Source organism: Rhincodon typus, chromosome 10 (genome assembly GCF_021869965.1).
Source record: "Rhincodon typus isolate 14 chromosome 10, sRhiTyp1.1, whole genome shotgun sequence".
Lineage (NCBI taxonomy): Eukaryota > Metazoa > Chordata > Chondrichthyes > Orectolobiformes > Rhincodontidae > Rhincodon > Rhincodon typus.
In genome coordinates, this window is record NC_063341.1 from 79,505,402 (window position 1) to 79,532,562 (window position 27,161).

General features: G+C 43.5%; 1 protein-coding gene across 1 annotated transcript; it reads left to right on the forward strand.

Annotated features, from left to right (window-relative positions):
* The first annotated feature begins 2,300 nt into the window (after positions 1-2,300).
* Positions 2,301-27,161, forward strand: cryz (crystallin, zeta (quinone reductase)). Its single transcript, XM_048601941.1, has 7 exons — positions 2,301-2,731; positions 5,461-5,624; positions 8,603-8,654; positions 13,580-13,729; positions 18,469-18,570; positions 22,153-22,248; positions 25,404-27,161. The coding sequence occupies exons 1-7, from the start codon at positions 2,627-2,629 to the stop codon at positions 25,563-25,565; spliced, it is 831 nt and encodes a 276-aa protein (XP_048457898.1). The 5' UTR covers positions 2,301-2,626; the 3' UTR covers positions 25,566-27,161.

A 27,161-nucleotide genomic window follows, 5' to 3' on the forward strand; every position in this document is an offset into this window, starting at 1 on the left:
TGATCATGACCCCCACCCCTGAGCACCAAGCCATCATCTCCCAAACCATTCACAACCTCATCACCTCAGGTGACCTCCCACCCACGGCCTCCAACCTCATCATTCCCCAACCCCGCACTGCCCGCTTCTATCTCCTTCCCAAAATCCACAAACCTGAATGCCCTGGTCGACCCATTGTCTCCGCCTGCTCCTGCCCCACCGAACTGATCTCCAACTATCTGGACTCCATTTTCTCCCCCTTGGTCCAGGAACTCCCTACCTATGTCCGTGACACCACCCACGCCCTCCACCTCCTCCAGAACTTCCAATTCCCCGGTCCCCAACACCTCATCTTTACCATGGACGTCCAGTCCCTCTACACCTGCATTCCCCATGCAGATGGCCTAAAGGCCCTCCGCTTCTTCCTGTCCCGCAGGCCCGACCAGTCCCCCTCCACTGACACCCTCATCCGCTTAGCCGAACTCGTCCTCACCCTCAACAACTTCTCTTTCAATTCCTCCCACTTCCTACAGACAAAAGGGGTGGCCATGGGTACCCGCATGGGCCCAAGCTACGCCTGCCTCTTTGTAGGTTACGTGGAACAATCCCTCTTCCGTACCTACACTGGCCCTAAACCCCACCTCTTCCTCCGTTACATTGATGACTGTATCGGCGCCGCCTCGTGCTCCCACGAGGAGCTCGAACAGTTCATCCACTTCACCAACACCTTCCACCCCAACCTTAAGTTTACCTGGACCATCTCTAATACCTCTCTCCCCTTCCTGGACCTCTCTGTCTCCATATCGGGCAACCACCTCGAAACCGATATTCATTTCAAGCCCACCGACTCCCACAGCTACCTAGAATACTCCTCCTCCCACCCACCTTCCTGCAAAAATGCTATCCCCTATTCCCAATTCCTTCGCCTCCGCCGCATCTGCTCCCAGGATGAGGCATTCCACTCCCGTACATCTCAGTTGTCCTCGTTTTTCAAGGACCGTAACTTCCCCTCCTCGGTGGTCGAGAACGCCCTCAACCGTGTCTCCCACATCTCCCGCACCTCATCCCTCACACCCCGTCCACGCAATAAAAACCAAAAAAGAATCCCCCTCGTCCTCACGTACCACCCCACCAACCTCCGGATCCAACGCATCATCCTCCGACACTTCCGCCATCTGCAATCCGACCCCACCACCAAAGACATCTTTCCCTCCCCACCTTTATCTGCTTTCCGGAGGGACAACTCTCTCCGTGACTCCCTTGTCCGCTCCACACTCCCCTCCAGCTCCACCACACCCGGCACTTTTCCCTGCAACCGCAGGAAGTGCTACACCTGCCCCCATACCTCCTCCCTCACCCCCATCCCAGGCCCCAAGAAGACTTTCCACATCAAGCAGATGTTCACCTGCACATCTGCCAATGTGGTATACTGCATCCGCTGTACCCGGTGTGGCTTCCTCTACATCGGGGAAACCAAGCGGAGACTCGGGGACCGCTTTGCAGAACACCTACGCTCGGTTCGCAATAAACAACTGCACCTCCCAGTCGCGAACCATTTCAACTCCCCCTCCCATTCCTCAGACGACATGTCCGTCCTGGGCCTCCTACAGTGCCACAACGATTCCACCCGAAGGTTGCAGGAACAGCAACTGATATTCCGCTTGGGAACCCTGCAGCCCAATGGTATCAATGTGGATTTCACAAGCTTCAAAATCTCCCCTCCCCCTACCGCACCCCAAAACCAGTCCAGCTTGTCCCCGCCTCTTCGACCTGTTTGTTTCCTCTCCACCTGTCCTCTCCTCTATCCATCTTCTATCTGCCTCCCACTCTCTCCCTATTTATTTCAGAACCCCCTTCCCCTCTCCCTTTTCTGATGAAGGGTCTAGGCCGGAAACGTCAGCCTTTCTGCTCCTATAATGCTGCTTGGCCTGCTGTGTTCATCCAGCCCTGCACCTTGTTAAATTAAAGGATAGGGCAGGCAAGCGGAATTGAAGTGAAAGGTCAACTGTAATATTATTGAATGATGGAGAAGTGTTGAGGGGTCGTATGGCCTCCTCTGACATATTCCTATTTCTTCTGTTCTAATACCTGACCTAAAGATGCAGTGCAAAAGAAGCAGTGAAACAGTTATAAAATACCCAACGCAAGATTGCAGGGAAACACTCAAACCAGCTAATACTTGCAGTTTATAGCCAATAACTAAGAAGTGACTTTACTTCTTATTTTCTTTATGTCTTTTCTATTTTGTCCTTTATTCTCAAGGATAATTATATTACAAACTACTCAAAAGGTACTTTTGATGTAAAATTGTGAAGAAGTTTGGAAGGCCATGGAGAATGAGCAAGTCAGAATTGAGTAAAATAATAAGTTCTGTCGAGAAGTCAACATAGAGGTGAAATGCTGAATGTCCTCCACTATGCTGTGATTGTATAATAAAATTAGATGCTGAGCACATAGAGTTCCCCACATAAAGTTTTCCAAAAGTTGGTTTATTGAAGGACTAACTATCCTTTCTGTGGTAGGCCTGACCCAGACTATGGCCAGCAGAATTTCTGACCCCTCTTCTTTTGGAGACTAATGATGCCCTTTGCCTTCTTAGGTTCTAATCAAAATCCATGCTTGTGGAATAAATCCAGTTGAAACTTACATGCGTGCTGGAACCTATCCTAGGAAGCCATCCCTGCCCTGGACACCTGGAAATGATGTTGCGGGAGTTGTGGAACAAGTGGGACAATTTGTCAGCAAATTTAAGGTTATTTGTTGAATTTTTAATAGTGTTAAAATGATTCTGCTATCCCAAAAATTGACTTGAATTTTTTTTGAAAGACTGTTTTTTGGCAGGCATATTTTTTCTCTTAAAAACTCTGAATGTGCCATGGACAAAAACTTGTGTTTGTGTTAAAAAAAAGTGTGGAGCTGGAAGAACACAGCAGGCCAGGCAGCATCAGAGGAACAGGAAAGTTGACGGTTCGGGTCGGGACCCTTCTTTAGAAATGGGGAGGGGGAGGGGAGCTAAGAAATAAATAGAGAGGAGGAGTAGGGCTGGGGAACGTAGGTGGGATGGTGATAGGAACGTGCATGTAGGCAGTGGTTGGGATTGGTCAGTGAGGTGGGAGTGGCGGATAGAGGAGAGAGAAGATGGTCAGGTTGTATCAGGTCAAGGAGGCGGGGAGGAGAGGGAGGGTTAGTCATGGGATGAAGCTGGGAGTGGGGAGATGTTGAAACTGGTAAAATCCACATTTAGGCCATCGGGCTATAGGCGGAATATGAGGTGCTGCTCCTCCAGTTTGCGGGAGGCGCCATTGTGATACTGGAGGAGGCCCAGGATCAACATGTCACCCAGGGAATGGGAGGGGCAGTTAAAATTTTTCCCGACCGGAAGGTGTTGTTGTTTGTCGCTACAGAGTGCAGATGTTCTACAAAACAGTCTCCGAGTCTCTGCTTGGTCTCACTGATGTAGAAGAGGCCGCTGCATCCGAAGTAGCCTCCTCTACATGGGTGAGACCAAGCAGAGACTCGGAGACCATTTTGTAGAACATCTGCGCTCTGTACATGACAAACAACAACACCTCCTGGTAGCAAAACATTTTAAGTCCCCCTCCCACTCCCTGGGTGACATGTCCATCCTGGGCCACCTCCAGTGTCACAATGACGCCACCCGCAAATGGGAGGAGCAGAACCTCATATTCCACCTTGGGAGCCTACAGTCCACTGGCCTAAATGTGGATTTTACCAGTTTCAAAACCTCCCCACTCCCGGCTTCATCCCATGACCAGCACTCCCACTCATCTCTGCCTTCTTGACCTGACGCAACCTGTCCATCTTCTCTCCCACCTATCCGCCACTCCCACCTCACTGACCAATCCCGACTACTGCCTACATGCCTATCACCATCCCACCTATCTTCCCCAGCTCCACCCCTCCTCTCTCTATTTATTTCTGAGCTCCCTCCCACTCACCATTTCTGAAAAAGGGTCCTGACCCGAAACGTCAGCTTTCCTGTTCCTCTGATGCTGCCCGGCCTGCTGTATTCCTCCAGCTCCATACTTTGTTATCTCTGACTCCAGCATCTGCAGTTCTTGCTATCAACCTGTGTTTGTATGGTGCTTTGAGTGTAGGAATGACAGTGATGTAGTGGTAATCCAGAGGCCAGACAAATGGCCTGTGGAAATGGGGTTTAGATTTAAAATCAATTAATTGAAGCTCATTTTAGTGACAATCTTTCATTGATTGTTACAAATATCCACATGGCGCACTAGCTTTTGGGAAGGAAATGTAGCAACAATGCCATCTTTACATTGGTTTCTCAATCAAAAACACAACTGATGTAATAACAAATGAGTTATCTCATGTACCCCATGTAAGTTCAACTTGCTGGATACTCTTTATAACATACTCCTCCAGAATCATGTGCGCTCTAAAATATGACCTCCAATCTTGAGCCAAAGTTGGTCTACAGCAGCAGTGAGAAGACCAAGATACTGATAACTGGATGGCAATAAGACCTCCATCACCATCACAATCAGTCATTTCCTCTATCTAGGAGCCAACATCTCCAGGGAGGCTGATGCAATGATCAATGTCCACAGAAGAATTAGTAGAGCTGCATTGATCTTTCAGCAACTCCACTTGGTGTGGATATCCAACACCAGAAAAATGGCCATGAAGCGGTGATTATGTCTACAGCAGTACCAACTGCAATCTGTGACAGCAAGAAATGGAAGATCGCATCAACAGTGTCACATAAGTTGGATGTCTTCCACCAGTGTTGCAAACGTAAGATCCCAGGCATCACTCAGAGAGACATCGCCAGCAGTGAAGAAGCACTACAGAGGAGTGATCAGAGGCCCTCACAGGACACCATGACAGTGAGATAACAAACATCGGGATATGTCATTCACCACCTGGCAATTGAATGGCCACCATCAGATGGGAATAATGATACGGCCAGGCAAACAAGACCTGATACAAGTACACTTAAGCAGCACCTTCCAGAGTGGGATACTACCTGGATTGGAGTGAAAGATATTGTGATGGATTGGGGTAATGACAGAGTCTTGCTGTCCATTGTCCCACGCAATACCAGAGGAATTAAATTTAAATCTAAGTAAGTCCTTCAGATACATGTATCTTGTGGGTTCTGTTGGAATGAAAATTATTACAGCAAGTGATTTTATGTGAAATGGTCATAAGCTGGATATGGCGTGAACTATCAGAAGCCGGGAGAAGCAAAACTTCAACACCACTTCAGACGGGAGGATGTAATTGCAGTGTGGCATGTTTGCATAGGCAGTTTTCATCATTACAGTGGAATTTATATTGAAAACATGTTAGATCGTGTGCACAAGCTTGACATTTTTAGCAGATTATGGAGCATTGTTTTTACCAAGATGTAGTTTTGGTCAATTGGGAAATTTTTAAACAATTTGAACAGATTTAAAATGAACTCTTTTCAATAAATCTGTCCTTGCTCCAACATAGAAAGGGGACCGTGTTTTCACATGTGGAACCATCACTGGTGGATATGCCGAGTATACAGTTGCTTCAGATGATCGAGTTTATCCCTTGCCAGAAAATCTTAGCTACAAGCAAGGATCAGCTATTGGAATTCCTTACTTCACTGCATATCGAGCACTCTTCCACAAGTAAGGCAACCATAAATATACAGTATCATTAAAAATAACCGTTTGGTCCTTTGAGTCAAATCCAGTGATAACAAGGTCATGGTTAATCTATCCCAATCACAACTTTCAGCAATATCCTCAGATCCCTGAATTCACTTAGCATCCAAGAATTTATTGATTTTTGATTTGAATATACTCAGATGACTGAATGACCCAACTCTCTGGAATGGAAAATTCTTATAGTTTACACATCTCTGACTGAAAAAAAACTCTTCTTCACTCAGCCCCAAATGGCTGATCACTTGAAGTCTACTTGCAACTGCTCAAATGCAGCATGACCTGGATGATTTTCCTGAAAAGTGGCAACTAACATTAACCATAAGACCATAAGAAATAGGAACAGGAGTAGCAGTTCAGCTCCTTAAGTCTGCTCCGCCATTCGATAGGATCATGGCTCATTCGGCACACCTCACATCCACTTTCCTGGCCTTTTGCCTAATTCTTGATTCCCCAACTGACTAAGAATCTATCTATCTCAGTCTTAAAAATGCACAAGGACTCTGCCCTGGAGCTCTGTGTAGCAAGAAATTCCAAAGACTCTCAACCCTCTAAGAAAAGAAATTCTTCCTCATGGCAGCCTTAAATTGGCGTCCCTTAGTTCTGAGACTATGCCCTCTTGTCCTCGAATCTTCCATGAGGGTAAACATTCTCTCAATATTTACCTTGTCAAGCCCCTTAAGAATCCTGTACAATGAGATGATCTGTCATTTTTCTAAGTTCTATTGAGGAGAATCCAGGGATCATCCTTGTGAACCTTGTCTGAACTGCATCCAATGAAATGATATCTTTCCTTAAATAAGGGACCAAAATTGGCATGATGCTCCCGACGTGGTCTCAGTAGTATCTTGTACAGTTGCAGTAAGACTTCCCTACTGTTAAACTCCAACCCCCTTGAAATAAGGACCGCTATTCCATGAACCTTCCTGATTACCTGCTGCACCTGTGTGCTAACTTTCTGCATTTCATGCACAAATACCCAAAAGTCCCTTTGTATTGCAAATAACATTTGTGCCACACAAATGCCAGGCAATGACCATCTCCAATGAGAGATAATCTAACCATTGCTCCTTAACATTCAATGGCATTCCCATCATTGAATCCCCCACTATCATCATCCTAGTTACCAGTAAACAGAAACTCAACTGCACTGGCCATATGAATACAGTGGCGACAGGAGTAGGTCAGAGGCTAGAAATATTGCAGTGACTAAGATACCTCCTGACTCCCTAAAGGCCGTTCATCATCTACAAGGACCAAGTCAGGAGTGCGATGGAATACTCCCAGTTGCCTGGATGGGTGTAGCTCCAACAACACTGAAGAAGCCTGACACCATCCAGTACAAAGAAGCCCATTCGATTGGCACCGCATTCACAAACGTCCACTCCCTCCATGATCGATACTCAGTAGCAGCAGTGTATAACATTTACAAGGTGCACTGGAGAAATTCACCAAAGCTCCTTAGATAGCATTTTGCAAACCCACAACCACTTCCATCTAGAAGGACAAGGGCAGTAGATACATAGAAACACCACCACGTGCAAATTCCCTTCCAATCCATTTGCCATCCTGACTTGGAAATATATCATAGAATCATGGAGTCATACAGCACAGAAACAGACCCTTCAGTCCAATCAGTCCATGCCAAACAAAATCCCAAACTAAACTAACCCACCTGCTTGCTCCTGGCTCATATCCTTCCAAAACTTTCTTATTCGTGTACTTATCCAAATGCCTTTTAACCATTGTAACTGTACCTGTATCCACCACTTCCTCAGGAAGTTCATTCCACACACAAACCACTCTCTGTGTAAAAAAAGAATTGCCCCGCATGTCCTTTTTAAATCTTTCTCTCACCTTAAAAATATAACCATTGGTTTTGAACTCTCCCACCTTAGGGAAAAGACCCTTGTCATTCACCTTATCTAGCCTCTCATTATGTTATAAACCTCAGTAAGGTCACCCTCAACCTTCTACGCTCAAGTGGAAAAAGTCCCAGTCTTTCCAGTCTACTTTTATATCTCAAACCCTCCATTCCTAGCACATCCTTTCTTTCAGGTAATTAAAAGCAGTTCAGATGATGGAGCACACTAATTAATGTTGATAATTATGAAATATTTTGCTTGTAAATAATTCAGATTAAGCCCTTCTGTAATCAGCCAGAAATTCACAATCACACTGTATGGTGTGGTCAGGCTTACTGTACCTTGTAAATGGAACTTCACATTCTGTAGTCAAGAAGATGTATTCCGTTTTCACTTTTGATTATCTCTGGGTTTTATTAGTTATTTTATATTTGATGAAATAAAGTGAACAGAGAGGAATTGACAAGGATTTGTCCAGGCAAGAAATCTTGTAATGATTCAGAACATGGGAACCAGAAGACAGCATTCAGCCTTTTGAGACTCTTGCCTCATTAGGTTCGATCATGGTTGATCTGTATCTTATTGTCATTTATTCGACTTGATTCTGCAACCGTTAGTAGCTCGGCTGAATAAAAATGATTAATTTCAGTTTTGAAAATTTCAATTGGTGCCCAACCGCAAAGGTTTTTGGAGGGAGAGAAGTGTGAAGTGCTTCCTGATATAGCCCCTGAACAATGGTCTGGCTCTAATTTTAAGACTCTGTTGCCTTGTTTTGGATTCTCCCACCAGAGGAAATGGAGAGAAACTGTCTGCCCTATTGTATCCTTTAATTGTCCTAGACATCTCAATTCGATAAGCCCTTCATTTTCTGTGCTGGAAGGAATATGAGTCTAAACTGTGTGGATTTCCACTCTTGCTGAGTTGGATTTGCTGCCCAATCTCTATTGTTTTGACAGAAGTCACCTCAGAGGGAATGGCACTGCTGGCATCCAAATATTGACCAGTCACCAGCTTTGGTTTCAGTTTTGGATGCAGACCAAACGGATATTCTCTCATTGGAACTCCTTTCTCTTTCAGAGCCCATGTGAAGGCTGCAGAAACTGTTTTAATTCATGGAGCAAGTGGAGGGGTAAGCTGCATCACTGCTTACCCAAACCGGATTTTCCTAAATGCTTGGAACTTTAAACCAAATCATATTTTTCAGGACTGCCAAAGCTCTCTCTCACAATGTCTATGCTGCACGGCAATTTTTTCCGTAAGCTCAGGCTGCCCTGGACCTTCTAAGCAAATTGCAATTCCCTGCTTTGACTCACTCAATTCCAAGCTCCTTCGTCCAGGTCTTCTGATCTCCAGGTAGTTGGAGATTGGGCATACTCTGGAAAATGCACATCTGAATCCCCAAGACCATCAACCCTTCTGGACTCACCCCAGCAGCTTTTCCTTCCACCCCCCAAACTGCCAACAACTGTTCTGCCATCCTTTACCCCACACATCTACCTACCACTTTACCCCTTCTCCTATGTGTTACCCAACCCTACGCCACCCAACTTTCAACTTACCCCTTTCTCAACTTACCTTACAGGCTTACCTTCTCTAAGCTTCTGTTAAAGTGCTTTCAAGACCTATAAACTTGGAGTATGACAGCTGGTGTGGTAACAAGGGGGTGAGGGGGTTCTAACAGGCTGACTATATGGATTCTTGGCCTACACTGTTTCAACTGGGAAAGCTCCTAGTCTGGAGGTTCTCTGAGAGAATCCCTCCAAAGATGAATGTGTATATTTTTGTCCAGCAAGGTAAGAAATAGCATTTCTATGTTGATACATATGTAGGGTCTGTCTCTTTGACCTCCTCTTGCTCCTTCCCCGAGGCCCTCCTAGAACAAAGAACAATACAACACAGGAATAGGCCCTTCAACCCTCCAAGCCAGCACCGACTCATTTTGCCCTTCCATACTAAAATTGTCTTCACTTACAGGATTCATATCCCTCTATTCCTTTCCTATTCATGCCCTTGTCCAGGTGCTCCTTGAATGCTGTTATTGTGTCTGCTTCCACCACGTCCTCTGGCAGCGCATTCCAGGCACTCACCACCTTTTATGTGAGAAATGTGCCTCTCACATCTCTTTTAAATTTCCCCCCTTGCACCTTGAACCTGTGTCCCCTAGTAATTGACCCCTCCACCCTGGGAAAAAGCCTCATACTTTCCACTCTATCCATGCCATTCACAATCTTATAAACTTCTATCAGATTGCCTCTCAACCTCCTGCGTTCCAGTGAAAACAAATGACCCGAAACGTCAACTTTCCTCCTCCTCTGCTGCTGCCTGACCTGTGTGTTCTTCCAGCTCCACCCTGTGTTGTCTCAGTCTATCCAACCTTTCTTCATAACTAAAATCCCCCATACCAGGCAACATCCTGGTAAACCTTTTCTGTACCCTCTCCAATGCACCCACATCCTTCTGGTAGTGTCGTGATCAGAACTGTACTCAATATTCCAAGTATGGCCTAACTAAAGTGCTAAAAGCTGCAGCATAACTTGTCTACCCTTATACTCACTGCCCCTTCTAATGAAGGCAAGCATGCCATAGGCCTTTTTTACTACCTTATTTACCTGCGCTGTCACCTTCAGTGATCTGTGGACCTACACACACAGATCTCACTGCATATCAATACTCCTGAGGATTCTGCCATTCACTGTATAATCTCCACCTGTACTTGACGTTCCAAAATGCAACATCTCACATTTGTCTGGATTAAACTCCATCTGCAATTTTCCTGCCCATGCCTCCAACTGATCTTTATCCTGCTGTATCCTCTGACAGTCCTCTTCACTATGCGCAACTCCACCAATCCTTGCATTGTCCATAAACTTATTAATTTGACCAACTATATTTTCCTCCACACATACATATCCCCCTCCCTTTTTTCTGTGTATAAACTGACGTTTTCCCAGCCACCATCAGTTCTGAGGAAGGGTCACCGGACCCGAAACGTTAATTCTGTTTTTTCCTTCACAGATGCTGCCAGAACTGCTGAGTTTTTACAGCAACTTTGTTTTTACTCCTGATTTACAGCGTCCACAGTTCTTTCGGTTTTTGTTTACATTTTCCTCCAAATCGTTTATGGCGATTATGAACAGCAGACATCCCGGCATGGTTACCTGTGAAACACCACTAGTCCCCGCCCTCCATCTGAAAAGCATTCTTCCACTGCTACCCTCTGTCTCCTATGAGTAAGCCAGTTCTGTATCCTGTGGTTGGTTCGCTCACTGAGCTGATTCGTTAGTTCGCAGATGTTTCATTACCCTGATGGGTAACATCATCAGTGCAGCCTCCGATGAAGTGCTGTTGTGTTTTCCCGCCTGATATTTAAACTCTGTTGGAATTGGTTACCTCACTTCCGGTTTTTCTGTGCAGTGCCGTGTATATAGGGTCTAATTCTACATGTTTGTTGATGGCCTTCTTGGTAGACAACCAAGCCTCTAGAAATTGCCGTGCTTGTCTCTGTTTGGCCTGTCCTAGGATCCTGATGTTGTCCCAATCGAACTGGTCGTTCTCCTTATCCATGTGAATGGAGACGAGTGAGTACTGGTCATGTCTTTTTGTTGCTAATTGGTGTTCATGTATTCTTGTGGCCTGTTTCCTTCCCGTCTGTCCAATGTAATGTTTGTTTGCAGTCTTTGCATGGAATCTTGTATATCACGTTGGTTCTGTCCATGGTGGGCAAGGGGCTTTTGGTTCGAGTTAGCAATTGGTGTAGGGTTGACGTAGGTTTGTGTGCAACTCTAATGCCCAAAGGTTGTAGGAATCTTGTGGTCAGTTTGGATGTGTTCTTGATGTATGGTAACTTGATGAGTGTGTCAGGGCATACTGTATCTACCTGTGAAGATTCACAAACCCACATCAACCCTATGCTAACTGCTAACTCGAACCAACTTGCCCACCCTGGACAGAACCAACGTGATATACAAGATTCCATGCAAAGACTGCGCCAAACATTACATTAGACAGACAGGAAGGAAACTGGCCACAAGGATACATGAACACCAATTAGCAACAAAAAGACACGACCAATACTCACTCGTCTCCATTCATATGGATAAAGAGAATGACCAGTTCAATTGGGACAACATCAGGATCCTAGGACAGGCCAAATAGAGACAAGCACAGGAATTCCTAGAGGGTTGGTTCTCTAGCAAGAAGTCCATCAATAAATACATAGAATTAGACCCTATATATACAGCACTGCGCAGAAAAACCGGAAATGAGGTACCCAATTCCAACAGACCCCAGAATTTAAATACCAGGCGGGAAAAAGCAACAGTGCTTCATCGGAGGCTGCACTGATGATATTTCCCAGCAGAGTAATGAAACGTCTGGAAACTAACGAACCAGCTCGGTGAACCAACCAACCACAGCATTTACAACCTGAGCTACAAATCTACTCAAGAACCTCAGTTCTGTATCCATCTTGCCAGCTTACCCCGATACTATGTGACTTCACCTTTTGTACCAGTCTGCTATGAGGGACCTTGTGAAAGGCTTTAATGAAGTCCATGTAGACAAAAACAACTGATTTTCCCTCATCAACCATCTTTGTCACCTCCTGTATCCTAATGATTTTTCTGAGAGATAAAGCTCCAGACACTACATAGTGGGGGACTAGTCCATAGACTTGTGCAATTCTTCTATATGTCTATGTAGTTGGAAGAGGAAAGCTCAAAAATGACCCAAACTTTGTACTTTACAAACTCAGATGAAAAAATATTTCAAGTCACATAATGTTGTTGCACAGAGGCCATTTAGCTTGTTGTGTCTGTGATACTTCTTTGCTATTTATCTTTCTGCATTGCTTTTCACTTAAAGCCCTCCATCTTCCTGAATTCAAAATACCTTCCCTGAATTGTTGTCTGTGTCTCAAACTCTTCCTGTGGAAAAGCAGCCCATGTTCCAACCTAATTCATATGACCTCTCATCCTGTCTCCTTAATATTTATGGCAATGTTTCAATCGATGTTTCATTTGTAACTCCTGAACCAGAGGGCTTATTCTTTCTCTCCTCAACCCAGGCAAATCCTTCCCTTTTTTTTGATAAAACCCATGAGGTAAAGTATGGGCTGGGAATCCAGAGGCCAGGGCTAATCATGCAGAGACATGAGTTCAGATTTCATCCTGACAGCTGAAGAATGTAAATCCTGTTAATCAAATACATTCGGAATACACAGTTAGTCTCAGTAATGGTGACATGAAATGACTGATTGTTGGAAAAAACTTATCTGTTTCACACGTGCCCTTTAAGGAAGAAAAAAATTGCTGCCCTTATTTGTCCTGACCTGTCCATGACTGCAGACCTGCAGCAAAATAGTTCATTTTTAACTACCTTCTGAAGTGCTGAGCAAGCCACTCAGGTGTATCAAACAGCTACACTTGAAGAAATTCAAGAAGACTGCTCACCACCATCTTTTCAAAGGCAATTTAGGATAGGAAATAAATGGTAGTCTTGCCAGCAACTCCTACAACCCATGAATGATTTAAAAAAGAAATAGTTGAGTCGATCTATTGCAGTATTTTATTGTAATTGTAATTTCCCAATCCTACTATTATAAACATGTTAGAATCATAAACTACAAGAATAAACCATTCATACCATTCTGCAGTGACAACTCTTTGAAAGAGCTACCAATTATCTTGGATTTTTAATTGCATGAGTCCATGGTTAAAATCACCCTATGTGATGTTCTATTAAATTCCTCCATTATTTTTTCTGATAATGCTGATGAGTCACTTTCTCTAAATCATTTTGCCAATCCCATTGGTTTATTAATATCGCGTAATACAGTCTTGGTGCTCCTTTCCCTGGTTCAAATGTGCATGCACTAAAACAACCTCAATTTGAAATCAGAAATGCAGTCAGGAGGTAAATAGTGGAATTTCTGTGCATGCTTCCTTACAGCGATTAGAGAATGGAGGTATTGTGTTTGGCTGGAATGAGTTGGCTCATGAAATTGAGAAGCTGCTTCCATGAAAAGTAGTGCATAATTGTTATGCTGAATTTCAGGTTGGGATAGCAGCCTGCCAGATTGCCAGAGCCTATGGCCTGAAGGTTCTCGGGACAGCTGGGACTCAGGAAGGACTCAGTCTGGTTCAAAAGAATGGAGCTCACAAGACTTTCAACCACAGGGAGACTGGCTACATTGATAAGATCAAGGTACAGATCCAACACTTCAAAATCTCCATTGGTCATGCATTTCATAGTATTTAATTTCCTAAGACTTCACAGTTTCCATATGATAAAAGTGAGCAGAGTGAATAAAGAATCAGTGTTGCTAGCTTTCGTGTCAGCCTTAATTCTGTCTCCGAGCACTCAGGATTAGAAGGATGGTGTTGCTCACATCTTTGATCCTGTCTGTAGCATTGCAAGCAATCAAACTGTTTAAAAAGAAAGAGCTTGCGTTTATACAGCTCATTTCATACCTCAAGACATCCAAAAATGCTTTACAGTTACTGTTTGAAATGTAATTACAGTTAGAGTAAAGAGAAATGCAACAGCCAATTTACGCACAGCTAGTTTCCATAAACGGTGGACAGATAATCTATTTCAGTGATTTTAATTCAGAAATAAATTTTGGCCCAAGGACATTGGGGAGAGCTCCATATTTAGAACGTAGAACATAGAACTGTACAGCACAGGAGCGGGCCTTTTGGCCTACTATGGTGTGCCAAACATGACGCCAAATGAAACTGATCCCGTCTGCATGCCCTTGGTCCATATCCCCTCATTCCTTGCATATTCATGTGCTTATCTAAAAGTCTACTAAACGCTCCTATTGTATTCGCCTCCACCACCACCGCTGGCAGTGCGTTCCAGACTCCTACGACTCACTGTGTAAAAAAGTTTGCCCCTCATGTCTCCTTTGAACTTTCCCCTTCTAATATTAAATGCATGGCCTCTAGTATTAGACATTTCAATTCTGGGAAAAAGATTCTGACTGTCAACTCTATCTGTGCATCTCATAATTTTACAGACTGCTGTCAAGTCTCCCCTGAGCCTCTGCGGCTCAAGAGAAAACAATCTGTGTTTTTCTGTGCGTCTCCTTATAGCTCATACCCTCTAAAATCAGGTGGCATCCTGTAAACCTCTTCTGCACCCTCTCCAAAGTGTCCACATCCTTCTTGTAATGTGATGAGCAGAACTGAACATAGTACTCTAAGTGTGGCCTAACCAAAGTTTTATAAAGCTGCAACATGACATCCTGACTCTTGCACTCAATTCCCTGACCAATAAAGGCAAGCATGCCATACGCCATTGTTACCTCCCTATGTATTTGCCTGGCCACTTTCAGGGAGTTATGAACTTGAACCCCAAGATCCCTCTGGACATCAATGCTGTTCAGGGTCCTGCCATTAAGTGTATACTTTTCCTTAACATTTGATCTGCCAAAATGCAGCACCTCGTAGGAGATGTAGGAGCGTTTTTCCTGACCCAGGATCAAAAACTCAGGAGGCAGGCAGGATTCAAGCTAGTGGAAGATGTTTATTCAAGCAGAAACCGGTTTGTGCAGGAGAGGGCCAAAGGATCTTCCCCGAATCTGGCTTCGGAAAATAGATCAATGACACACCCTCTGCTTTTACAAAGAAATACAGCATTTTTATACATTTTGTGTTACAGTAATCAAATACAACGTAGTCTTCGTCCTTCCCCTTAATTCAAACACCCAATCCTAATCGGTGATGGGCACTTCAATGGACAGCCCCAGGTTCCCATGATTTTAGCTAGACATTGTAATTTCTAGGCCTTGGGATCTTCCCATGTATCCTGTTCATTCACATTCCACATATTTAATGGCTATACTCCTTCGGATCTTTCTCAGGCTTGTTTATCTGTAAGGACAGCTCAAATTCTATTACTATTGTATTTTGGAGCTGACTTTTGTCACCTTCAGTTACTTGTTTTATTTTCCCACTGTCCCAATTACATAATGCAAAAATAAAAAGTAAGTTAGTTTTAACTAATTGCTGTAAGGTTAACTTCTGTTCTAAAGTTAATTATAAGTGTAATATTGTACAACTACTTCTACTGTCAGTGTTTTGTTGTTTATGGGTTGCAATCAATCTGTCTTGTTCAGGGCATAAGTGAAGGTGTCTTCTAAGGCTAGTTAATCTTTACATCTAAGCTTACATCTTTTTTAAGGCTTGTGTTATATCCTGGTTATGTATTGAAACCAAATTCCATAATTGGTGCATTTTTAGCTAGAAACTATTTAATATTGCTGGTAGCTTCAAAGAGGCAACTATTTATGATGAAATAACTTTAGCTGTTATCCTTGCAGCTGCTTGAGGACTTAATCTAACACCTGACATTATTCATTTACCAGGACAATCATCCTTTCATTAATAAAGCTTGGTCATTTATTTGTCCTAAGGCATCCTTTTATCAGAACTGTCTCGGATGGGAACATACAGTGTTATTTTACTGACCTTCTAGCAGTTCTGTTCAAAGTTACCATTGTATTTCACTATGTGAGCAGACTGCTTTGTTTTGCTTGGCTTCTATCTGCCATCTTGTAAGCAGGCATGGGCCGCTTAATGTATTCAGGTACAAGTCACCTTACATAGTCAGGTACAGATCACCTGTACAGCCCCCACTATCAACATACTTTGGAGTTGGCATTGACCAGAAATTAAACTGGACTATCCATATAAATACAGCGGCTACAAGGGCATGTCAGAGGTTAGGAATCCTGCAGTGAGTAACTGACCTTCTGACTCCCCAGAGCCTGCCCACCATCTACAAGGCACAATCAGGAGTGTGATGGAATACTCCACACTTGCTTAGATGGGTGCAGCTCCCACAATATTCAAGAAGCTTTACACCAACAAAAACAGAAGTTGTTGGAAAAGCTCAGCAGGTTTGGCAGCATCTGTGAAGAGAAGTCACAGTTAACATTTCAGTCCTGTGACCCTTCCTCAGAACTTGACACCATCTAGGACAAAGCAGCCCGCTTGATTGGCACCACATTCATAAGCATCCACTCCCTCCACACTGCTGCTCAGTAGCAGCAATATGTATTACTTACAAGATGCACTGGGCAGCAAGGGCAGCAGACATATGGAAACACCACCACCTGCAAGTTCCCCTCCAAGCCAGTCACTATTATGACTTGGAAATATATTGCTGTTCCTTGGGGCACTAGGTCGAAATGCTAGAATTCCCACTGTAATGGCATTGTGGGTCGACCTAGAACACATGGACGGCAGCGGTTCAAGAAGGCAGCTCACCACCACCTTCTCAACGGTCAACTGGGGAAGAGCAATAAATGCTGGCCAGGCAGCAATACCCAAGTCTCATGAGTGAATTAAAAAATAGTTCAATGGAGTCATATAGTCATAAAGATTTATAGCACGGAAACAGACCCTTCGGTCCAACTCGTCCGTGCCGACCAGATTTCCTAAATAAATCTAGTCCCATTTGCCAGCATATGGCCTATATCCCTCTAATCCAATCCTACTCATATACCCATCCAGATGCCTTTTAAATGTTGTAATTATACCAGCCTCCACCACTTCGTCTGGCAGCTCATTCCTTACACGCACCACCCTCTGTGTGAAAATGTTGTCCCTTAGATCTCTTTTAAATCTTTCACCTCTCACCTTAAACCTATGCCCTGAAGTTTTGCACTCCCCCACCCCAGGGAAAAGACCTTGTCTATTTACTCTGTCCATGCCCCTCATGATTTTATAAACCTCTATAAGATCACCCCCTAGTCTTCGATGCTCCAGGAAAAATAGTCCCAATCTATTCAGCCTCTCCCTATAACTCAAACTGTCCAAACCCTGGTAACCCTCCAATCTTTTGGCGTTTTCTCCAGATAAGTTTGGGAGGAACTAGAAGTCAATAATATTGGATGAAAGAAGCTATGTCAGAATAATTACTTTCAGTTGGAACAGTGATGGGCTATAAGACCCTTTATTGCTGTTGAATTTCCCATGCTTGTTAATATTATTTGTCTTACCCCTCTCATTTCTGTCTCTTGAGCTCTTCACTACTGTCACAATCATACTTCACCAAAAAACAAATTCTATTCTCTTTAAAACTACCTTTTAGCATCCAAACTTCCTTTCCTCTCATAGCCTCCCGAGCAATACATTGTGATCAACTAATCAGCAGTGGTGGACTACATTTGTGCAGCACACACCATCACGAGTGACTGAAAAGATGGACTATGACCATAGAGCTGTTCACTGTGAATGATCTTCCACACAAGGTTTAGGTCAAACAGACTGAGCTTCTTTGTTGTTTTGTTTGCCCTTCCTATTCAAATATTTGTTGCTGTTTCAAATCAGTGAAGTTCACTATTAAGCCAAGTCGTAACATTATATGGATTGAAGTTCGACTGCACAGACTTGAGTGTAAAATCTAGGTTGATGTCCTAGAGCAATATTGTGGCAGTGGTGCACACTAAGACATGCTGTCTTTCAGATGTTTCGGGTGAGGTTCTGTTAGCTCACTCATGTAGTTATAAACTATCCCCGGCACTATTTTGAAGAAGAACAGGGGAATTATCACCAATATTTATCCAGCAGCCAACGTCACTAAAACAGTTTTACTGAGAGATCATTACTGTCTCGTGGGATCTCTGTGCAGAATTGATTATCATATTTCCTACATTATAATAGTCACTGCATTTCAGAAAGAATATATTGGCTGAAAAGTGCTTTGGGACTCACTGAGGTGTGAAAGGCTCTGCAGTTCTACAAATTTGTTTTCTCTTACCACCATTACAGTTGTTTATTCAATTGTAATTTTTGTTCTGCTAAATTGACCAGGTAGTTTATTGATCTAATTGAATTGTACGTAAGAACGGAGAGAGTCGCACCAAAAATAAATCAGATCTAGATCAGTTGGCTTTTATGTATCTAATTCTTAACCTCACTCTCTCTGTTAAGGATTACACTGATGGTCAAGGAGTGGATGTGATCATTGAAATGTTGTCCAATGTGAATCTGAGCAATGATCTACAACTGCTTGCAACTGGTGGGCGAGTGACTGTAAGTACCACATCCTTCAACATTGCAACAGGAGTATGCCATTCAGTCCAATTCGTATTCCAATACAATTCATGCTACATATAACCACCTCTCTTCATCTAATGTACTGTTTGGTTAGATCATAGCTGATCTTAACTGCATTACCAGTATTGGTTCGTAACTCTCTTTCATAACCAACAAAAATCTGCAGATCTCCATTTTAAAAGCTCCGTTGATATTGAATTTCAACGTATTTTTGAGGGAGTATTCCAGATTTCCATGAATCCTTTGTGTGTAGAAGTGCATCCTGACATTATCTCTCAACTGCCTAGGTCTGATTTTAATGTCACATCTCCTTGTTGTAAATTCCCTTCACCAAGTTTCTTTCAGAAAATCCTGGAAACATTCAAAAGGTTAACAGTGTCTGTGGAGAGAGAAATACAATTAATATTTCAGATTGTCAAAACCAAAAAAGATAAGAAATATAACAATTTTAAAGCAAGTGCAGACACAGGGAAAGGGGCGAAAGTAAAGAACAAGACAAAATGTGTTTAACTAACTTCATTTCCATTTTTGATGAGGTAACAAAGAGAGTTGATGAGGATAATATGGTCTGTATAGCTTTGCAAAAAACATTTGATAAAATGGTGCATGGTAGCCTTGCCAGGAATGCTGACGGCCATGGAAAAAACAGACAGAGGTAGCCTGGATATGAAGTTCGCTTGAGTGACAGGAAACATGGAATCATAGAATCCCTGTATTGTGGAAGCAGGCTATTTGACCCATCAGGTCTAAACCGACCCTCTGAAGAGCATCCCACCCAGATCCACCCGCTACCCTATTCCCTGTAGCTAATCCACCTAGCTTGAACATCCCAGGACATCATGGGCAATTTAGCACAGCCAGTCCACCTTATCTGCACATGTTTGGACTGTGAGAAAAAACTGGAGCACATGGAGGAAACCCACACAGACATGGGGAGAATGGAGAAAACTTTGACCAAGATCTTTGCATCCTTATTAGCCACTGGGGAGGTCCTGGACGACTGGCGAGTAGCTAATGTTATTCTTCTATTCAAGAAGGGAAATAGGGATAATCCAGGAAACTACAGATCAGTGAGTCTCACATTGGTGGTTGGGAGCTATTGGAGAAAATTCTTATGGATAGGATTTACATGCAATTGGAAAAGCATGGCCAACTTAGGGACAGTCAGCATGGCTTTGTGCAGGGCAGGTCGTGTCTTCCTAACTTGATTAAATGTTTTGAGGAGGTGACAAAGGTGATTGACGACAGTAGAACAGTGGATGTTGTTTACATGGATTTTAGTAAGGCTTTCAAGAAGGACTGTCATGGTAGGCTCAACTAGAAGAATAAGATGCATGGGATCCATGATGGCTTGGCTGCATGGATTCAGAATCGGCTTGCCCCGAGTAGATGGAGGGTAGTGGTGGAAGGTTGTTTCTCAGTCTGGATGTCTGTGACTAGTGGTGTTCCGCAAGAATCCAAACTGGGACCTCTACTGTTTGTGATATATATATAAATGACTTGGATGAAAATGTAGATGGCTGGGATTAGTAAATTTGCAGATAATACAAAGATCAGCGGAGTTGTGGATAGTGTAGAATGTTTCAGATTACAGCAGATATAGATCAGTTGCAGATACGAGCAGAGAAATGGTAGATGGAGTTTAATCCTTATAAGTGTGAGATGCTGCATTTTGGGAGATCAAATGTTAAGGAAAAATATACAGTTAATGGCAGGACCCTAAACAGCATTGATGTCAGAGGGATCTTGGGGTTCAAGTTCATAACTCCCTGAAAGTGGCCACGCAAGTACATAGGGTGGTAGTGAAGGCGTATGGCATGCTTGCCTTTATTGGTCAGGGAATTGAGTGCAAGAGTCAGGATGTCATGTTGCAGCTTTATAAGACTTTGGTTAGGCCACACTTGGGGTACTATGTTCAATTCTGCACGCCACATTATAGGAAGGATGTGGATGCTTTGGAGAGAGTGCAGAAGAGGTTTACCAGGATGCTGCCTGGATTAGAGGGTATGAGCTGTAAGGAGAGGTTGGAAAAGCTCGGGTTGTTTTCTCTTGAGCAGCGGAGAATGAGGGGTAGAAGCCTATAAAATTATGAGATGCACAGATAGGAGTGACAGTCAGAATTTTTTTCCCAGACATGAAATGTCTAATACTAGGGGGCATGCATTTAATTTGAGAGGAGGAAAGTTCAAAGGAGATGTGAGGGGCAAATTTTTTACACACAGAGTGGTAGAAGTGTGGCACATGCTGTCAGGGGTTGGTGGTGGAGGCAGATACAATATAGGCATTTAAAAGACTTTTAGGTAAGCACATGAATATGCAAGGAATGGAGGGATATGGACCAAGGGCAGGTAGGTGGAATTAGGGCATCATGTTTGGCACAACATCGTGGGCAAAGGGGTCCATTCCTGTGCTGTACAGTTCTATGTTCTAATGTGGAAACTCCACATAGACAGTCACCTGAGGCTGGAATCAAACCCAGGTCCCTGGCACAGTGAGGCAGCAGCACTAACCACTGAGCTATTCTGTTGCCCTTGGTTGTTTCTCAGACTGGAGGAAAGTATAAATTATGGTTCTTGCCCTGATTAGGTTTGTACAGCAATGGTTGTGCTTCTAACTCAAGATTAAATTGTTGTAAGAGGCTGTTGTGGCACTGTGGTAGTCCCTACCCCTGGGCCAGCAGCTCGAGATTCAAGTTCCACCTGCTTCAGACGTCTGTCATAACTTGTCTGAACAAGGTGATAAGAAAAATGTATGCTACAGTTATTTGGGGAACAGTAATAGGGCCACTGCTTTTCTTTATCAATGTTAATTGATCCACTTTTGGGTAACCAAGGTGGAAGTTTAAAATTTGTAGTTGATGCAAAACTTAGAAATATTGTCAACTGTGACAAAGATAGTCACATAACCACAGAAGCTGTACCAGCTCTTCAAATCTGTGTCATTACCTTGTGACAACTTTCTGTTTTTTTCCCCATAGCCTGTCACATCACTTTTATCAAATAATTGTCCAATGCCTTCTTGAATTGAACCTGCCTAGCAGTGTTGAGCCTGGAATGTTATAAAGTGCCTTACTTGTATGTGCGGTGTTCTTCTTCAAGTTTAGACTGAGTTTTTTTGGTCTTACAAGAAGCCAAGGACAGGTGGGTCAGTGTAGAAATGGAGCAAGGAACTGAAATGAAAGACACCTGGAAGCTTGTTAAACTTCTGTCTTACTCTCCATAGATTCTGCCTGTTCTGCTGAGTATTTCCATCACTTTCTGATTTTATTTCTGATTTGTAGCATCCACAATATTTTGTTTTTGAAACAGGTTAGATAAAAGAAAACTATCCAATCTTTTTAATCAACTTGAACACCTTAATTACTTAAGGAAATACAGGCCTTTTCTTTCCAACCTGTTCCTCATAGATTTAACCTTTTTAATGCAGTATAATCATGATGTATCTGTGCGTTACCTTCTCCAAGGCCAAAATAGTCTTCCTGAGGTGCAGTGCTCAGACCTGAACACTGCTATCATTAAAATAGTGTGATTGACACTTGGAACTGCTTTAATTTTACAGATTGTAGGCTGCAGAGGTAGCATTGAGATAAACCCCAGGGATATCATGCCTAAGGAGTCCAGCATCATTGGGGTTGCATTCGGTACAATAACTGAGGTAAGAAGAGCACTTTTCAAATGCTTGCTTTACAAACCAGAGGGTACAGTTAATGCACATATACATAAAGCACCTGTACCTCATTTTTCTCTGTTTTGTCTTCATGTTCGGTTAACTAAACAGTTAATACAATAATCAAAATGCCAGATAGGAATTTACTACAAGAATGCCAATGTATAAGAACAGTAATAAATAGAAATTTTGCTTTCTACTTTGAGTTTAAACACACTCACAGACACTTGTCCTTGCTAAGTTTGTAGCTTTAGACATTCTCCTCTCCCTACAACCAGAAGCACATCCCAGGCTTATACTAAATGTATTACTTATCTTTGTGCTTGCTGACTTCCTTTGGTTCCTAGCTTAAAATAACTCAAGACTTTGGAGTAGATTTGTAGCTCGGGTTGTGGATGTTGTGGTTGGTTGGCTCGCCAAACTGGTTTGTTGTTCTGCAGATGTTTCATTACCCTGCTCGGTAACATCATCAGTGCAGCCTCTGATGAAGCGCCGGTGAGTTTTCCTGACTGGCTTTTAAACTCTGGGGTCCGTTGAGCTGGATTGCCTCACTTCCGGTTTTCTTTCGTAGTGGAGTGTTCTATGGGGTCGAGTTCTATGTGTTTATTGATGGCTTTCTTCATGGAGTACCAGGCTTCTAGGAATTCCTGTGCCTGTCTCTGCTTGGCTTGTCCCAGGATTTTGGTGTTGTCCCAGTCGAATTGGTGGTTCTCCTTATTCATGTGGATAGAGATGAGTGAGTATTGGTCGTGTCTTTTTGTAGCCAGTTGGTGTTCGTGTACCCTTGTTGTTAGTTTCCTTTCTGTTTGTCTGATGTGGTGTTTCTCACAGTCTCTGCAAGGAATCTTATAATGACATTGGTCCTGTCCATAGTGGGGAGTGGGTTTTTGGTTCGGGTGAGCAGTTGTCGTAGGGTTGATTTGGGTTTGTGTGCCACTCTGATGCCCAGTGGTCATAGGAGTCTTGTGGTTAGTTCCGATGTGTTCCTGATGTAAGGTAGTGTGATAAGTGTGTCGGGGCATGTAGTTTCTTCCTGATGTTGTTCGTGTAGGCATCTTCTGACCCAGTTTTTTGGATATCCATTATCTTTGAAAACCTGGAAGAGGTATTCTTCTTCCTCTTGGTGTAGTTCTGTGTTGCTGCAGTGTGTTGTTGCCCATTTAAATAGTGTTCACACGCAGCTTCGTTTGTGTGTGTTAGGATGGTTACTGTTGAAGTTCAGTGCCTGGTCTGTGTGTGTGGCTTTTCTGTGTACTTTCATTTGGAGTTCCCCATTTGTCTTGCACTCTACCATGACGTCCAGGAATGGGAGCTGTTTGTTCTTTTCCACCTCTCTGGCGAATTTTATTCCGGTGAGGGTGTTGTGTATTAGTTTGTGTGTCTCCTCTAGTTTGGTCTGTTTAATGATTCATCACACTACTTTACATCAGGAACACATCGGAACAAACCACAAGACTCCAGCGACCGCTGGGCATCAGAGTGGCACACAAACCCACATCAACCCAACGACAACTGCTCACCCGAACCAAAGACCCACTCCCCACTATGGACAGGACCAATGTCATCTATAAGATTCCTTTCAGAGACTGTGAGAAACACTACATTGGACAAACAGAAAGGAAACTAACAACAAGGATACACGAACACCAACTGGCTACAAAAAGACACGACCAATACTCACTCAACTCTATCCACATGAATAAGGAGAACCACCAATTCGACTGGGACAACACCCAAATCCTGGGACAAGCTAAGCAGAGACAGGCACGGGAATTCCTAGAAGCCTGGTCCTCCACGAAGAAAGCCATCAATAAACACATAGAACTCGATCCCATATACGCTCCACTACGAAGGAAAACCGGAAGTGAGGCAATCCAGCTCAACGGACTCCAGAGTTTAAAAACCAGGTGGGAAAACACACCGGCGCTTCATCAGAGGCTGCACTGATGATGTTACCCAGCAGGGTAATGAAACTTTCAAATTGTGGGACAGCCATAGCTCATTGGTCAGTACTTGGGCACAAGTTTCACTCCAAGCATTGAGAACAAAAATCTAGCGCAGCACTGCAATATAGCACTGGAAGATTGCTACACTGTTGGAGGTACTGTCTTTAGGTGAGATGATAATCTGAGCCCTCATCTGATTTCAGGCAGGCACAAAAGATCCCGTATGGACTATTTTAATAAAAAGCAAAGGCGTTGTGTCCTGTCCATTATTCATCCCTCAGTTAACACCACAAAAACAGATTACTTGATTGTTCTAACATTATTATTTGAGTGCGTTTTGCATATGCACATAAGTTGCCTTGCTTCCAATACAGCTATCCTACGTTTGGAACTCCTAATATGTGTCTGCAACAAGACATGCTAAATGAAAAGCACTTTCCCACAAGAAAGCGCGTAATGAATGTGGGTTAAATTCCTGACTGAGAAACATTTATATTAAAAGCCTGTGTTTCCTTTGAAAATAACAGGCACAAAAATCTTCTTACAAACTTTTAATAACTTGCTAACTCTTCTTGCTTACCTCCTAGCCACTGCTCTCCATTCACTAACCCTCCTCTCACTCCTTCCGTCTCTTGATCTTTCTGCTCACTCCCTCCCTTGACCTCCCATAATGAGCAGCAAGTAGGAAGCATTGAAGTTCAGAGAGTGTAGTGGGAGGCAGGGAGGGATCAGGAAAGGGAAATGGGAAGCAGTGAGGGTTCGGGAGAAGGAAGTGGGAAGCATTAACGGATCAGGAAAAGGAAGGAGAGATCAGGAAAGGGGAGTGGGAAGCACTGAGGGATCAGGAAAAGGAAGTGGGAAGCATTGAGAGATCTGGAAAGGGAAGTGGGAAGCATTGAGGGATCAGGAAAAGGAAGTGGGAAGCAGTGAGAGATCAGGAAAGGGAAGTGAGAAGCAGTGGGGAATTGGGAAATGGGAAACACTGAGGGTTCAGGAAACAGAAGTGGGAAGCAGTGAGGGATCTGAAGAAGGAAGTGGGAGGCAGTGAGTTGTGGGTAAAGGGAAGTGGAAAACAATGAGGGGAGTGGGTCTGGGTGGGATGCTGTTCAGAGGGTCGGTGCATATTTGGTGGGCTGAATGGCCTCTTTCTGCCCTATAGGGATTCTGTGATTCTTTGAGCCTTTCTGTTTGTCACAGGAAGATCGATTGGAGTCGGCAGCTGCATTCTTTGCAGGAATGGAGATGGGCTGGCTGAAGCCAGTGGTGGGACCGGAATACACGCTGGAGAATGTGGCTCAGGCTCATGAGGACATCATTAAGGGGCCTGGAACAATGGGCAAGATGATTCTTACAATATAAAATGCAGGAGCAGAAGTCTACCATTCAACCTGATGAGACTGCTCCAATGAGATCATGGCTGATCTGATAATCCTCACCTCTACTTTCCTGCCTTTTCCCCATAACACTTGATTCCCTTCCTGATTAAAATTCTGTCTGTCTCAACCTTGAATATACTTAGTGACCCAGCCTCAACAGCGCTATGTGGTAAAGAATTCCACAGATTCACTATCTTCTCATAGAAGTTCCTTCTCATCTCTGCCTTAAATGGGCAACCCTTATTCTGAGATTATGCCATCTCATCCTAGACTCTCCCACAAGGGAAACAACATCTTCCATTTATCTTGTCAAGCTGCCTGGAATCCAGAACAGTACCCTTCTGCCCCACTCCTAGTGCCAGGGCCCCACTAACTGAAACCCATTCCACCACACCGATCATCAAGCCACACATTTCACTTCTTGACATTATTTACACTATGCTAGTTTGCGAATACCTCAGGTAGTAATCCTGATATTATTAGCTTGGAGATTCTGTTTTTTGGTTTAGCTCCTAATTGTTAAAAGTCTTTTAGCAAAAACTCCTTTCTAGTCATGTCAATGTTGTTAGTACCAACATGGATGTACAACAACTGGGTCCCTCCCCTCCCAGGCCAAGTTCCTTTCTGGCTCTGAGGATATGTCCTTAACCCTGGCACTTCAGGACTCATGCTCACAGCTGAAGAGAACATTATCTATTCCCTAAAGATACTGTCCCCTATCACTACTACTTCCCTGTGTCATCTCCCCACAAGAGGCTCACTGTAGCAAGTGGTATGGTCAGGTTACTCATCTTCTCTGCAGTCTCCACTTCCATCCACACAGCTTGCAAGAACCTCAACTGCTGGACAATTGCAGGAGAGAGGCTTTTTGACAGGTGCTCCTTGCGTTGGCATACCTACCATAAGCCCCTCCTGTCCTTAATCACAGAGCAAATTTGAATTTTCTAATCTAACGGGTATTACCACTTCCTGATGCTGTGCAATGTTTCGGAGATGGGGGAGGTGATGGGGGTTGTGTTCAAGCACTCCCAATCTCCACTCACATGTCATGATTATCTGCCCATTTGCACTTAATTCAGTTATATGAATAAAGAAGTAATGACTGATGTATTTAGTTACATAACTGACCAACATGATGCGGAGCAACAAGGTGTAGAGCTGGATGAACACAGCAGGCCAAGCAGCATCATAGGAGCAGGAAGGCTGACGTTTCGGGCCTAGACCCTTCATCTATCTCTGGTGTGGAACAAGGTTGGTGGGTGTGCTAGTCTTTCACTGTTCCATCAGCTTTATGTGTTTACGATACATATTACCTAAAATTCAGAAAAACATTCAGGAGATAAAGGGGGATTGCTGTCGCTACTGATGGCAGTTTAGACATTGCTACAAGCCTTATCCTCATCCATTATTATTTAATTGTCTATCTGTAAATGCCTCTGTAAAATTGACCAGGGGAGCTGTGCGAGCCAGGATGGGTGTTGGTACAGCAAACGCCCTGACAGCAATTCACACAATATATTCTTGGTCAAACACAGCAAGTTAACAGCCAAATCTCAGTTAAATAAAAATTTGTTCTCAA

Excerpts from the sequence above, each read along its gene's own strand:
- cryz (XM_048601941.1), top strand. The coding sequence starts at position 2,627 with ATGCGTGCTGGAACCTATCCTAGGAAGCCATCCCTGCCCTGGACACCT. Across the intron at positions 8,655-13,579 it reads TTCATGGAGCAAGTGGAGGG|GTTGGGATAGCAGCCTGCCA; the intron begins GTAAGCTGCATC and ends GCTGAATTTCAG. Across the intron at positions 13,730-18,468 it reads GCTACATTGATAAGATCAAG|GATTACACTGATGGTCAAGG; the intron begins GTACAGATCCAA and ends CTCTCTGTTAAG.